The sequence below is a fragment of the Girardinichthys multiradiatus genome, chromosome 1 (assembly GCF_021462225.1).
Source record: "Girardinichthys multiradiatus isolate DD_20200921_A chromosome 1, DD_fGirMul_XY1, whole genome shotgun sequence".
Lineage (NCBI taxonomy): Eukaryota > Metazoa > Chordata > Actinopteri > Cyprinodontiformes > Goodeidae > Girardinichthys > Girardinichthys multiradiatus.
This window is the reverse complement of record NC_061794.1, coordinates 33,376,545-33,391,517: the sequence shown is the minus strand read 5'-3', so window position 1 is coordinate 33,391,517 and position 14,973 is coordinate 33,376,545. Positions and strand designations below refer to the sequence as shown.

The window sequence follows — 14,973 nt, the reverse complement described above, 5'->3', positions numbered from 1 at the left end:
ATGTAATGTGACAGAATGTAAAAAAAAGTTCAAGTGGTACTGATATTTACTTTGCACCAGTCTGCTTGTTGGCTGTTTTTGTCTGAAAATTAACTTTAAATCTATTGTTTTATTCTTTCTGCAAAAGGAGAAAGGCTTAAAGTATGGTTTATCCACTAGTGTCCAAAGGTGTACTTTATGTAAGCTGTACTGGTTTATTCTACATGTTAAACTCACAAATGAAGTTTCAAATTTTCTTCGTTTCTTTCTTCAGATATTCTGGGCTTTGATTGGACCGCATGAGCATAAAAAGAGATCTGTGCTTTTGGGAGGGTCACTTATCGCTGATGGTAGTTTTGGTCATTAATATACATGCTGAGTTTAGCCTATTTATTTAAAATTCTGTGGTCAAAGGTAATCCTCGAAAGACAAGGTTTGCTTAATTTAAAATTTTAAGTGAATTTGACATTATAAAGATACATTATCTTCAAATATTTTGTCAGTTCCACATCCTAAATGTCCTGCATTGATGTATTTTAAAATCAGTGTGAATGTGAAGTCTGGAAAGGACTGCAAACCACCTGAAAACACAATGCAACTCCAGCCAACAGCTTTACTTACATTAACTACGTATACAACATCAGGCACTTGTGTGACAGCTTTCTGATAAATATATTGCAGGAAAAAAGGAAAACAAAACATGCAAACGTAGTACTATAAGTTTATTTTGAAAATATTTAAGTACAAAAAGTGTTTTCTTCCAGAGAAATGAAGATGAAAAACCCTTTACATTTTTCTAAAACCAGAACTTTATACTGTCTTTAAATGCAGAAACTCAATCATTAAATACAGGCCTAATATCGCCAAATACATTAGTGAAACTAACTTGTGTCAAACAAGCAGATCCCATAACAATCCCTCACTTCTACAAATACATACAGTAAGCTTAAACTCCAAACTGTTACAGAAATCTGCACAAAGCAAGCTTCAATGTCAGAAAACTGTTGTGTTCCTGCACTGATTAAAGAAAAACAATGGAAAATTTAAGAGGACAGGCTGCATCGTGTCATTCTAGACTAGTCTGAAAGGAAACCAAATGTTGATCATTCCGCTCTGCGCAATGATGGTCTTGGATGTGTAAAATAAAGTAGAAAAGATTATATAACAACTTACAAAACGTTTTATATCAATTAAAATGTGGGTGTTAAACTGTTAATTGATAAATCACAATGTCAAAAAAGTGACACTACTACATGTGGTGCCTTGGGAAAGTATTATTATACCCCAGATTTTTCACATTTTGTCACATTAGAACTATGAACTTTGATGTAATTCACTGAGATTTTACGTAATAAGACTAAAATAAAGTAGCCCATACTTGTGAAGTGGAAGAAAATGGTATGTTTTAAACATTTCTTACAAATAAATCCAAAAAGAATGGTGTGCATTTCTCTGACATTCCTAAATAAAATCTAGTGCAACCAACTGACTTTAGAAGTCGTCTTATTAGTAAATAGTCCCACTTTGTGTGACTTATTCTCAGTATAAATTCAGCTGTTCTGTGAAGGCTCCAGAGGTTTGTTAGAGAACATTAGTGAGTACAGCAGACAGGTCAGGAAGACATTTGTGGAGATGTTTAAAGCAGGATTAGCTCATAAACCTCCAACATCTCACAGGGTATTGTCCAATCAATCATCTGAAAATGGAAAGAGAAGAGGCCAAAGTCAGCATTTGTCAAACAAGCAGCCAAGACACCCATGGTAACTGGAGGAGCAGCAAAGGTCCACAGCTCAGGTGGGAGAATCTGTCAGCAAAACAAACATAGAAAAAGGTGCTCTGCTCAGATGAAACCAAAATTAAGCTTGTTGGCACACGTGAATGGCGAATGGATGGTTTTCCTCAGCACGGAGAAGCAAGCTGATCAGTGTTGATGGGAAGATGGATAGAACTAAAAACAGGTGAAACCCAGAAACAAAGGCTGATTGATGCTGCTAAAGACTAACATTCATTAGGACCTTCATTAGGACCAAACAGCCAGAGCTAAAAATGAAACATTCATGTGTTAGAACGATCCAATCAGTTCAGGAAGTATTAAAACAAGGCAGTGGACACATTTGTAAAAATGTTGCGTCAATTTGTATCCTTTTCCCTCCACCTCACAATTATGTGCAACACTTTTTTTGACCTTTCATGTAAAATCCCATTAAAACACAGTTTTGTTTGTGGTTCTACTTCAACAGAATGTGAACAAGTTTAAAAACCTTTCAAATAAAAAAAAATATATGCAGTAGCCAGACGAGACAGAATCATCACATTTTATCGGCCAATTCCAATGAAGTTAGGTTTTCAACATTAGACCGCACGATGGATCTATAAATTATTCCTCCAGGAGGGCGACAAATAATAGTCGCCACACTTTTCACTTTTATATCTGTGAAAAATGATGTAAAATATTATTTTCCTTCCACTTCACAATTTTGCACTACTTAGTGTTGTTTTATTACATTGAATCCCATTATATTAGATCCCAGTATTATATAACTTCTGGTTTTAATATGAAAAGTGTGAAAAAGTTGGATTGGTAAGAAGACTTCAATAAAGATTAAATAGACCTTTAATAAACCTCAACCGCATCAGAAATTTGGTCTTTCAAGCCCCACTTCCTTAATCAAACAATTTGGCAACATTATGACGCCTTTTAGATTTAGGGGGGGGACACATACACAATATTGTAACAGTACTCGCTAAACGCAACTGATGTGACCTCTAAAAAAACTAACTTTGTATTAATATTGCAAAGTGAAATCAACTTCTTTGTTAATGAAGCAAAACTTTCACTACAAAACTCAACATGCTGAGAATAAATAAAGTCACTGCTTATCAACTATTATACATAGGATGAGATTTGGCCGTATTCAGTGATGTGCTAAGCTACAACATCCAGCTCTGCAGAGCAACAAGAATAATGCAGCTGGAAAAACTGCGAAGACAGCCTTGCCAGAGGCTGCGATTTGTTGATGGATGCTAAGATATGCACCTAAATAAGAGTCATGAATAAAACCAGATACAAAAAATACAAGGAGTACAACTGTACCAGCAGTGACTATTCCTAAAATATTAGATAAAAATAAAATCTGGCTAAATACATAGTACAGGATAAAGTTTGTAATAGAAACCAGCTATTTAAACATGCTTTCTAGTTAAGGTCTGGCTATGATTGATTTTAGTGGAAGTAAGTAATCAGACTTAGTGAATGTATAAGCAAACTAACGTTCTTAAACAGTGGATAACTCCAGTTCACCATAGTAAAAAGGATGGTTTATTCTAGTGTTCTCTGAAAGCAACAAGGCCAAGGCCTTAACCTTCTCATTTAAATCTCAAAACGCATTGTTGCACATATTACTTCCAACAGGTAACCTACTACCCCAAAGGTCAAGAACATAATAGTGCAAAAGAGATATTTTCAAGTAATATTGAATGGAAAGCAGTGTGATCAGAGTGACAATGAAAGGATGGATATATGGCTTATAGGCTGATGGAAAAAGGCAGGAAAAGTCTTTGGCTATCAAAGCAGATGACAGGCACGTGAAAAAGATGTCGTGTCGACAACTGACAACTTTGGGAATCTCTATTCTAAGATTTAAAATATAATTTTGCATTTTCCTACAATGATGAAATGATTCAAAACTAAGTTTTTCCTTTTTGGGCAAAATTTGCCAATTTCAAATGACAAAACTGAGCCGAGTGTTGTAAAAGATTGAGCTTAAGCTCCAGAACCACCTATATGAGCACCACATGTCTGACACTGTTCTTGGCTAGGAGAAGTTGATTCTGGGCAAGAAGTGAGAATTCTCCACTCTCACATGAACCACTCAGAAACTGAAATAATTGTTTTTCCCCACGCCACCATCTGGGTCACTCTCTGGAGTTTGGTGGCCTGTACCCTTGGCTTGGATCTGAAGCCAGGCGTCACCCAGTGCCTTTGCAAAGTGGTCATCCACAGAACCTGTGATGGACACCGAATTGGACACAGCCTCAGCTTCTTTGTAGTTTTCTCCAAGGCTGCGACGGAAGTGCTCCTCAATAACAGGGTCGCATACTGTCTTAGCTGAAAATAATAGAAGGAAGGAGATAAGAGAACTGATTATAAACAAGCAATTAAAAGAAAAAAGAGGGACATAGTTATTACATTGTTATTGTTTTAAATCAATAAAAAGATCCTTTTCAAACCAAGGGAAACAAAACATTGACTTCAAACCTGTTTGTAAATGTAAATTCATTTTAAACCATTTGTCATTTAGGGGTGAAAGTTTATAGAAGCTGGATTCTTCATCATCATTTATGCTAATTTTAAAGAAAAATACAAACTTTCCATCCTAAAAGGTTAACTTAACGTAATAATGCCAACTAAACTGGTGGCGAAGGCGGAGGTTTTGTTTTCAGCACTGAATTGTTGTCTAATGTCTATGTATGTTTTGATGTTGTTTCATCAGGATACGACCATATTTGGCTGATGCATGCATGTTGACCTGACGTGCAACGATGGTAGAGGTGCTCACTTCCAGAGCCATCAAAAGGTGTGTACAATGTTTCAAAAAGTGCCATGCGCCTGGGCCAGGGTTTGTACACTTTTCCCACAGTAAAATTCAAGCACTTTCAAGCATTTTCAAGGTATATTTTTAAACTTTTCCAGCACCAAACTTCGGTGCAGTCTGTATCTCTTCATTGAGCTTTATAACCACGGCACAGACAGTGTTTGCTGTGTGAAGTGAGACTATCAACAATGTGCAACTGATTGAAATTCATCAAGTTATTGCGGCGATGGTGGTGTAGGGGTAAAGCGCGCAACCACATATAGAGGCTATAGTCCTCGAAGCGGCCGTCCCAGATCGAGTCCCAGACCCGGCGACCAACCAAATGTCTACCCCTCTCTTTGCCCCTCCTTCCTGTCTGCCTACTATCAAATAAAGGCTTCTAGTGCCGAAACAAATTCTAAAAAAAATTCATCATGTTATAATACTAATATGAAATGGACATATCGGCAGAAGGAGCCCAAAAGACATCAGAGACACATGACGGGATATTGCCAAGCCACAGCTACTTTTTGCGTAAATAAACCATTAGCTAACCACCTTTACTAGCGTTTTCAATAAAAAAATGTTTTGTTGTTGCACATTTTAAAGTACAGTAGACGGCATAAAACCCTAGCTCGATCCATCGCTCAAACAATCAATTTGCAATTTACCTGCAACAGACAGCTTCTTCCCTTACACACTGCAACCAAGCACGGATACACAACCAACCCCAAACCCTAGAAACAGTGTATATTACACTTCATTTTACATATCTATTTCAAGACAAAACCTAGCTAAATGTCTTATTTTTTTGTTTATCCTACTTTGGTGTATGGTAGCCCAGCACACGCACCCTCAATTTCCTTGTACCCCCCAGTACAATGATAAAGACTATTCTATTCTAAAATTGTAAGCTAGCTTAAATTTAAGATTCCCTCCCACTACTATAGCTTACCGCACGAGTGCCAACTCTCCCATCATGCAAAGCTGCAGGTTCTCCTTGCAAATGTTGCAGGAACCTATTTGAGGATTTGGTTGGTCCTCGTTTCAACCATGTTCTGTATCTAGCGTTTTCAAGCCAGAGGTCAATAAAAACGGTTACTACCAGCCATGCTGTTTTCTCCCGCTCACGGAGACGTGCGACTAGCAAGACACAGTTAAGTGCTCAAAGTGGGTCTGCTTCATAACTATTCAATAGGAACCCACAGGTCCAGCAGCTGATCTGTTCATCAGGTGATGTCTACTGCTCACACGCTGGTATTACATAAACAAGGAAACCCGCTTTATTTTTAATTGCAAGTCACTGATTGTGACCCAAGTGCTGCCAGCACCTCTGGGTAGTTAAGTATGGCATGCCAGTAATGTCGAAATCTTTTAAGAACTGCTGGCACTTAAATGTGTCATTTTCTCAAGATTAGCAAAGTTATGTAGTTAAAAAATTAAGGATCACCATTGGTCTTTCTCTCATCAGGTGGAGTTGGAGGGCACCCATTCATGTGGCAGTGCGAGAGGTTACAATTCCGGTTACTTGCTGGAGCACACGTGATAACTGAGGGCCGATTCTGAAAAAAGAAAAATCTACATGTTTCAGTAGCTTCATACAACAAGCTGAAAAAGAAAGAATATGTTGATAATGCCCTGACTGACAATAATATTTTACATGGTAACATGCTTTGCCCTAATGGGCCTAGTAGCCATATGTTAAGCAACCTTTTGTAAATACTTCAAAACCACCATACTGTTATACTCACATTTTGCACTTTAAAATGTTTCTGTGATCACCAAAAAATGGACAATCCATTAACTGCCTTTGGTGATGCCAAAACTTAAGTTATCTTGTTTTCACAAATTGATTAAAAGTAAACTCATTTCAAATCTATTTCTGAGTCAACAAGAGGACAAAAGCAGTTAATACATTACAATTCGCTTATTATTTCTATCCAACTGTCTTAAAAAAGCAGACTGTGTGCTGTCTTAGACCACTGTTTCACACAGACCACGAATAATACAAATCGCCAAGAATCTATTCATTTTAGGATTTTTAGTTAAATCATAAAAAATTCCTGGAATTTGTGGCAGAAGTACTGGAAAAATGTTGGTGCAGAACTCCAGAATAAAAACAATGTCAGTTATTTCTTATTAAATTCGTAGTTCATTCTTACCGTATCGTAACTGATTCCTAATCGAAAACAGTGTCTTCACCACTAAACAAAGGCATTCTCATCTCCAACCCTCAGCTCCTGCATCAGTCTGTTGTAGAGAAATGTTTTAGCCTTCCAGCTGGTGTCAGCGGTGGGTTCTCTTCCTCTTCTTTGAAGCAGTCTTCTTCTAGCCAACAGCGGCTGCTGTTGATACTCCAGTTCCAGGGCCAGTACTACAGCTGCTTTACGTTGAACAGCCATTTTGGGACTGATGCCTAAGCCGGGTGAGGACCTTTTTATGAATCGGGTACGGCATATTAACTGATTCCAAACTGATCCCCAACATTTATGCAGTATTCTTAAAAGATTCTTGTAAATCGTACTGAATTGTTGAAAATATTCATGCGCATCAAGCCGAATTATACAATTTCTCTTTATCTATCGTACCCGTGTCTTAACTGAATTTTAGGACATCACAAATTGGACCAGAAAATTAGCAAAATTCTAAAAATCCTCGCGAATCCCACAAATTTAGCAATTCCTGACGATTGATATTATTCCTGGTCTGTGTGGAATAGTGGTATAACACAGGGGTGCAGCACTTCTGGCTCCCCCACTGATGTAAAGCCTCTGATTTAAGGCCAGTACTTTAAAATGTATTTCCCCAACCATTGTTTCAATCTGGTCATATCAGAATCTAAAGGGCTTAAATTGATCCATTAAACATAAAAGCCACCTTTTTGTTGAGCGTACAGCACAGTATTGAATTCTAAGTCACAGACTCTCAACAATGTAAACACCAGTCAAAATGGACTTACCTGCTGCTGCTGCGTGGGAACACTTATGGCACCCCTTGACACTTCAGTGTCATTATAGCTTTTGGTCAGAGCCAGAGGCTGGTCTACAGCGTAGCCAGAAATGGATGCATATGGGTGGTTCCCGTGGACACCATTAGAGGAAGAAGTAATATGCTCCACAGGACTGTGACTGAGGCTCCAGTGCTGATTGCGGTTGTCTCCAGCAGAGGGACGTGCCCTGAGCAAAACAATTACTGATCAATATATAATGTAATCTATGAGGTATAATGATGATACACCTCACAGATCCGCCTCTCTGTACAGCCATGAACTGAGTCAGCAGCAAATATTGTTTCTGTGCAACCTGAATAACCTGTGTGACATTTATGAGCTGGCATCTGAAGATGTGCTGTGGGTATTAGTGATGCAATAATTTTACAAACAGGAAAAGGCCCACATTTTAAGGTTCCAATGCTTAACTCCATTTATTTCTAACTCTGTTAATATGAATTTAAAAAAATTGAGAAAAACTGGAAAACAGAATTCCTTATGCAAGGGAGTTTTGTTTTAAAAACTGAATTTGAGCTTATTACGTATAATTTCTGCTTAAATTTCAGAACGTTTTCCCCAGTCTTTATCATTCAAATCCACTATTCCTGAAGGGACTTAATTATATTTTTGACATATGCTCGGAGGTACACTTACAGATGAGTTGCAAACATTCTGCTCATTTTGGTCATGTGATCATCATCACAGCTGAGTCTGTTCTCCATTTGTTCGTCTCCATACTTCCGTTTGTTTTGGCAGTGTTGGGATGGCCCAGATATGGTGGACTCAGCAGTAGACAGGGAGGGGATCCTGGACTCATCTGTGGAAAGACGTCAGCAGAAACGTTTCATTTCGTATATCATATATTAATTGGATTGATTAACATATGGATTCTTGCTGAACACTGTTCACTAATATGACTTGATATTTTATTTATAAATAACTACAAATAAATACAATTATGAATTCAGCCACACAGCACATTTCTTTGTTCATACTGAATAAAAGGAACTTGGGCCATTACATAAGTTTACCAAAAAATGACCAAGATACCATTCATTTAAAGTGTCTGTGACACACTTTTCCCACAAATGCAGAAATTGAAAGAAAACATCTATATATTGAAGGAATTGGGCAGTAACTGACATGATATTAGGATTAAAGATATGAAAAAAGACAACTGTGACACAAAATAAGCAAATTTAAATTTTTCAAGTCCAAAGTCACCCAGAAATTACGTCTAGGGGGAAGTCTCCGTTCATTCACTGTGTGAGCGCCAAGTTGCTTTAAAAACAGCAATAACATAGGGAAACGGTGTATTGCTGGTGGTGGCAGCAATACTACAACAGCACCCGTTAATCTGCACTACTTTCCTAAAGCAAATAGGATCAGAGCTGCCTGGATCAGAGCTGGAAAACTGACGGGAGACAGATGGGCTGGTCCCACCAAGCACAGCCAGTGGTGATCGGAGGACTTCTTGGCAAACTGCTTTGAACAAGAAACGATGTAAAGGTCAGGATATCTGACAGACGAAGGAGAATGTTGAAGCAGTCTACAGCCACGCTGTTCAGAGCATCCGATGGGAAAAGATCCCCAAAGAAAAGGTCGTTGCTGCTGTTGCTAAACGGATCAAGGCTCAGCAGGTAAGAACACTTCCTTGTTGCAAAAGTACATTTAGATATTGCCAATTATTGCTAATAATAAAAAATCCGAAATTATTATTTTTACTATTGATAATCCGAAATTATTATTATTATAAAATAAGTGCCATATTCAGTTGCCGTACTCAGTGCCGTATTTACTGTAACCCTGGATTTACACTGTATCTGCTCCGGTCAGGTTTGCTGTGTAGCCCAGAGGAGATCCCAGTATGGAAGCAAATCGTTACCATATTTCAAATGAAAAAGCATTTTCAGAAATGCTTTTTCATTTTAAGAATGTGGCTGCATTGTTTGACTCATAAATGAAATTAGTTATCAATAATCCTATTTGCATTTTAATTTTCTTCTTCAAGACTGCTCATTCTTTCACTTAATTAAAATGAAAAAGACATTTGAGATTTATTTTTCAAAATGTACCCCAGCAAATAGATACCAAAATTCAATTTGAAATGTAAAATTTGAAAATGAAAAAGCATTTCCAGAAATGCTTTTTCATTTTAAGAATGTGGCTGCATTATTTGACCCATAAATAAAATTAGTAATCAATCATCCTATTTGCATTTGCATTTTCTTCTTCAAGATTGCACATTTTATGCCATAATCAAAAAGAAAACAAAGCAGACATTGCTTTTTCGTGGTCTGCCCGCAAAGTACTGCCCAGAACTCGAAAACGAAAAAGCATTCCGAGCTGCGGGCGCAGCAGAGTGACGTCAGCAGCCGCTCTTCCTCAGCTCCCTGCTGACCGAGCTACCCATCTTGTTCGGTGGGAGGCGCTGTGCACGTCTGCATTGCATTACATTGCAAACGTGCCGAGAAATTGATTAAATTGCAGCAGGACCGAGCTCAATTTGTGGCAGTGGCAGGCAGAACTGGTAGTTCCGGTGGCAGACTGTGGCATCCTTGTGGCAGCCTTATGGCCTGGGACCTCCAGCGTGTTTTTAAGCATTTATTTATATTTTTCTGTGAGTGACAATTCAGAATAGCCGCTCATGCTCTATAATAAACCGGCTGTTTGTGCAATAAATCTTTGTCATCCTTTCAACACGTCACACATACACATAGTGCTATTTATTTTCCATGTGAAGTAAATACAATCACCTTATGTTATGGGTCTAAAGCTGTTTATTAAATAATAAACAATAATGACAACCCATTTGCCGATAATCAGCATCAGCTTCCACAAAAACAGCGGCAACCGCATTGGCAAGTTTTACGGCCGGTGTGGCACCTTCTGGCATCCACGCGGAATCCCGTGCCACCGTGCGGCAGGCTGTGGCAGTTCCGGTGGCAGCTTCGGTGGCAGGCTGTGGAACTGCCACAGCCTGCCACCGAAGCTGCCACCGGAACCGTGGAGCTGTGGCGGAACTACCAGTTCTGCCTGCCACTGCCACAAATTGAGCTCGGTCCTGCTGCAATTCAATCAATTTCTCGGCACGTTTGCAATGTAATGCAATGCAGACGTGCACAGCGCCTCCCACCGAACAAGATGGGTAGCTCGGTCAGCAGGGAGCTGAGGAAGAGCGGCTGCTGACGTCACTCTTCTGCGCCCGCAGCTCGGAATGCTTTTTCGTTTTCGAGTTCTGGGCAGTACTTTGCGGGCAGACCACGAAAACGAAAAAGCAATGTCTGCTTTGTTTTCTTTTTGATTATGGCATAAAATGTGCAGTCGTGAAGAAGAAAATGCAAATGCAAATAGGATGATTGATTACTAATTTTATTTATGGGTCAAATAATGCAGCCACATTCTTAAAATGAAAAAGCATTTCTGGAAATGCTTTTTCATTTTCAAATTTTACATTTCAAACTGAATTCTGGTATCTATTTGCTGGGCATATTTTAAAAAATAAATCTCAAATGTCTTTTTCTTTTTCATTTTAATTTAGTGAAGGAATGAGCTGTCTTGAAGAAGAAAATGCAAATAGGATGATTGATTACTAATTTCATTTATGAGTCAAACATTGCAGCCACATTCTTAAAATGAAAAAGCATTTCTGGAAATGCTTTTTCATTTGAAATATGGTAATGATTTGCTTCCATAATCCCAGAACCATATGCAGATCGTGCAATAAAAGCCAGTGATAAATGCGGTAGCAAGTCCAAAACAACTCATTCTGTGGACGTTAAACCAGTTAAACAGCTTCATTTTTCATTTTATGCATCCAGATATTTTCATGTGTTTTGTTCCTTGAGTTCATTTGTTGCTTAATTTGGTGCATTTAATGTTTAATTGCTTGGTTTATAACACCTAAGTTAAGCCAGTAACTGATCTAATGTTAACAACTGCTAATACATACACGTGTATATATAAATACATGTGTCTATTTATTAATATTGCGAGATCTAGTCCGTCTTTAGTTAATTAATTTGAAAATCCTGATGTTGTGCTGGTCCTGTTTCCTGGTAGTATGATTCATGCAGGTTGACTCTGGCCGTGCTCCGGCAAAAATAGACTCTGGTCGACGTCCGCAGCACTTGTGCTCTGCCATCTGATGAAAGCTGACTTTGTTCTTCTGACTCTGCAGCGTCCCTCTGTGATAGTGACTGAAATATATCTAAAGAAATATCAGATTCTTCGCTGCTGTCTGTGTTGCTGGCCATTTGTAGCAGCAGTCAGTTTATATGTGAGGGTTCCCCTCTGATGTCATAAAAGGCCGCAACATAATCACAAAGGAGTCATCTGGAAATGCCTTTTTAGTGACATTTATGACCATATATCTCAACAACCGTATATCTCAGTGGCATGAATTTACTTTTTAAAATATTGTATAAATGTTTCCTTTCCATAAATGTAATTGGATTTATCATGCAAATTTTATGTCACAGACACTTTAAAACCCATCCTAAAACTAACTCTGTTTATGCAGCGCCTTATATGCAGGTAATTGCAAATGTGTTTTAAATTTTAACCAGTTTTGGACTCTTTAGAACTATGTCTACAACACATTAGAAAATAATTTCAATGTGATTCACAAAATGAAAACCATAGCAATATGCCACAAGTGCGACTAGTCTCTTTGAAAAGTAATCAAACCGGTTTAACATTTTGCTGTTGTTTAACAACAAACCTTCATTGTGATTTTGTTAGGACAGACGAACTCGGAGTAGTACATAATATTGAATTGGAGGGAAAACTATTTTTAAATGTTTTACAACAAAAGATTTGTATTTAGTCCCCATGAGGCAATGCTTTATAAAACCTCATATGCCTGCAATCACAGCTGCAAGTCTTTTGGAGGTTTTTCTCCACTAGCATTGCACATCTACACACTGAAATCTTGCCCATTTAATTATTTGATGGAGAGCGTCAGATTAGACGGAAAGATTCCATAAACAGAAATTTTCCAGCCATTCACCTGATTATCGATTTGATTGAATTATAGACTTTGACTGGGCTTTTCCAACACAGTAATTTACTTTGATTTAACTATTCCATTGGAGCTCTGGTTGTACATGTAGCGGCACTGTCCTGGTAGAAATGAAGTAGCGATGTTGTGTTCAAGGTAAGTTACCATGGGCCTCTTGGCTAGTTCTCTGATCAAAACTCGCCTCACCCAGCATATCTTGTTAGGTTTGCTGTTGCTTCATAGTGTTTTCACTTTCGGATGATGGATTGAACAGTGAAGTTTTAAAACTTAGAGTTTTATTTTATAACCTAACCCTGATTTAAACTTCTCCGTAGCGTTATCCCTAACCTGCCAAGATTGCAACATGACAAAATGTGAAAAGGCTTAAATGTTATGAAAACTCATAAATGTCCATTAAACGGAATAAAATAAAAAATATATTAAATACTAGAATTTATACTTTGACTAGTCAAAAATAGTTACATAAAACTGTCCAATGTTTTCAAAACGGTTATGACTAATGTTTTGCTTTTGTATAAAACGCATAGTATTATAAATAAAAAGGACTTCTTCAATGCTTTCCTTCTCCTGGACTCCGTTACACTTACATATAAAATAAAACTGATTTGTCTTTAAATAATGCTTGAAATTCTGGCCGTATGGTTTGAAAACATCGTTCATATCAAGTACAGTTGTTATAATTAGCAAAACTAATTTGTCGAAGACTAAATATCGTAAACGCAATAAAACAAGAGAGGCCGATGTTGCTGTTTGAGGGACTGTAGAGCTTAATATAGTTTAAAAAAATAACAAACTGACCGTCATAGTGCAGTCTCCCAATGTTATTGTTCATCTTGTCCAGGAACTGAGAGTTCAACAGGTCCATTCTAGTGCAAAGCATTTACACGTACAGGCTAGTTGCTAACATTGACGTTAGCAGGCTTTCCCACCCAAGACAACAACACTGGAGTATATCCTTAAGAAAAAAGAGAAACTTGTAAATATTAGACTGTAAACGACGCTTTAATTCACATCAATAACACATTATATAAAATTAATTTCTCAACAGCAATAATTCAGTGACAAACGTTATGTCCTAACAGACAATAACACCCACGGGCTAGTAGCACAGCTAACCAACCAAGCTAACTGCTAAAACTCCAGTTAGCTCTAACTGGTTCATTTTAACACTTAACATTAATAGCTGTTTGGCACTACGGAGTTACTGTGATTTTTAAAAAAACGTTTAGAAAACTGCAAATCTCGTAAACATTATTACATGAGTCAATGAAGCAGAAGACTAAGTTAGCCCAAGTCACACCAACTAATATTAGCATAGTCGCAAACTGAGTCGGCTTAAAAGTTGAGTTCAGCTAAAAAAAAATATGAAGTGAAGAACGCGTTAGTGACAGTCTACAACGTTTATTCCAACATTATTTTTTTTATCTTAAAGACGAAAACGGTAAACTTGTAATGATACTTACTCAATCGATAATCTTGGTCTTACATCAACAAAACCATAGTTTGTCCTCGGCTTCGCGTAGTTTCCCATCACCAGAGGAGGAGCCCTGAAACAAAAGACCTGCCCAAACGGAGAGACGAGGCATGTTTACGAATCCACCTGATCTACAAGCATGCGATAACATGAAGCTAAAGGTATATTCACTTTGCTATGACATGTTTTGTTTGCTGAGGAAAGTAAAGTAAAAGAAAAGTAAATGCTACCAATTGGATAATAGCTCAAACACAGTAGGCTGGGATTTTGTAATGCAGCTGCTCTCTGGGAGAACACATTTTCAGAGGCCACCACTTGAATCTTTGTTGGCTCACATGAATCTACTGTCCAATGGCACTTTCTAGAGTAGAAGTTGGAATTCAGGCATGAAAGTGCACCACAGTAAAACAACCAGCCGGTGTCCCTCTTGCACACAGTAAACTCAAAAAAATATAAATACTTTTATTATTTTACACATACCTGCTCATGAGTGTCCCTGTCAGAGATATACAGCACTGGTCTTTGCTTAGATTTGAACTGATCTCTGAGCACCACAAGCCACTGATTGATTGATTGAACTCCTTCCCAACACTTTTCCAAACATCCTTCCCTCTCTTTACACTTTCCTCTATGTTTTTTTCCGTGACATGCATTCAGGTTTTGTGAATGTAAATGTATTCAAGGTAAGGCTATAGGGTTTGATAAACCAAACAAGAGAGTGTTTACTGGATGTGTTTGTGTCTCAAGGGACTGCTGCTGACGTTTCCTATCTTTCAGTGCTGCCCACTGGTCCAAACAGCCATTTTAGAATTCATGTCTGATAGAAATGCTCTTCATAGACAGTGGGCAGAGGATCCTGTCCAAGATGGGTATTAAGTGTAAAGCAATTGTGATGTGTTACCCGGATACCCCCTTGCACCTCCACTGGAAACCC

At 38.0% G+C, this 14,973-nt stretch overlaps 1 protein-coding gene across 2 annotated transcripts; it reads right to left on the bottom strand.

Moving 5' to 3' along the window:
* Positions 1–684: 684 nt before the first annotated feature.
* Positions 685–14,692, bottom strand: vgll4a (vestigial-like family member 4a). Of its 2 annotated transcripts, none has more exons than XM_047362125.1 (7): positions 14,520–14,692; positions 14,029–14,126; positions 13,364–13,520; positions 8,197–8,359; positions 7,513–7,729; positions 6,004–6,115; positions 685–4,087 (listed from the first exon to the last, which is right to left on the bottom strand). In XM_047362125.1, exons 3-7 carry the CDS (start codon positions 13,443–13,445, stop codon positions 3,852–3,854), a joined length of 810 nt encoding a protein of 269 aa, XP_047218081.1. In that variant the 5' UTR covers positions 13,446–13,520; positions 14,029–14,126; positions 14,520–14,692; the 3' UTR covers positions 685–3,851. The 2 variants fall into 2 exon arrangements, with proteins under 2 accessions (XP_047218081.1, XP_047218088.1); XM_047362132.1 differs by lacking the exon at positions 14,520–14,692 and adding an exon at positions 14,270–14,288.
* Positions 14,693–14,973: the final 281 nt, after the last annotated feature.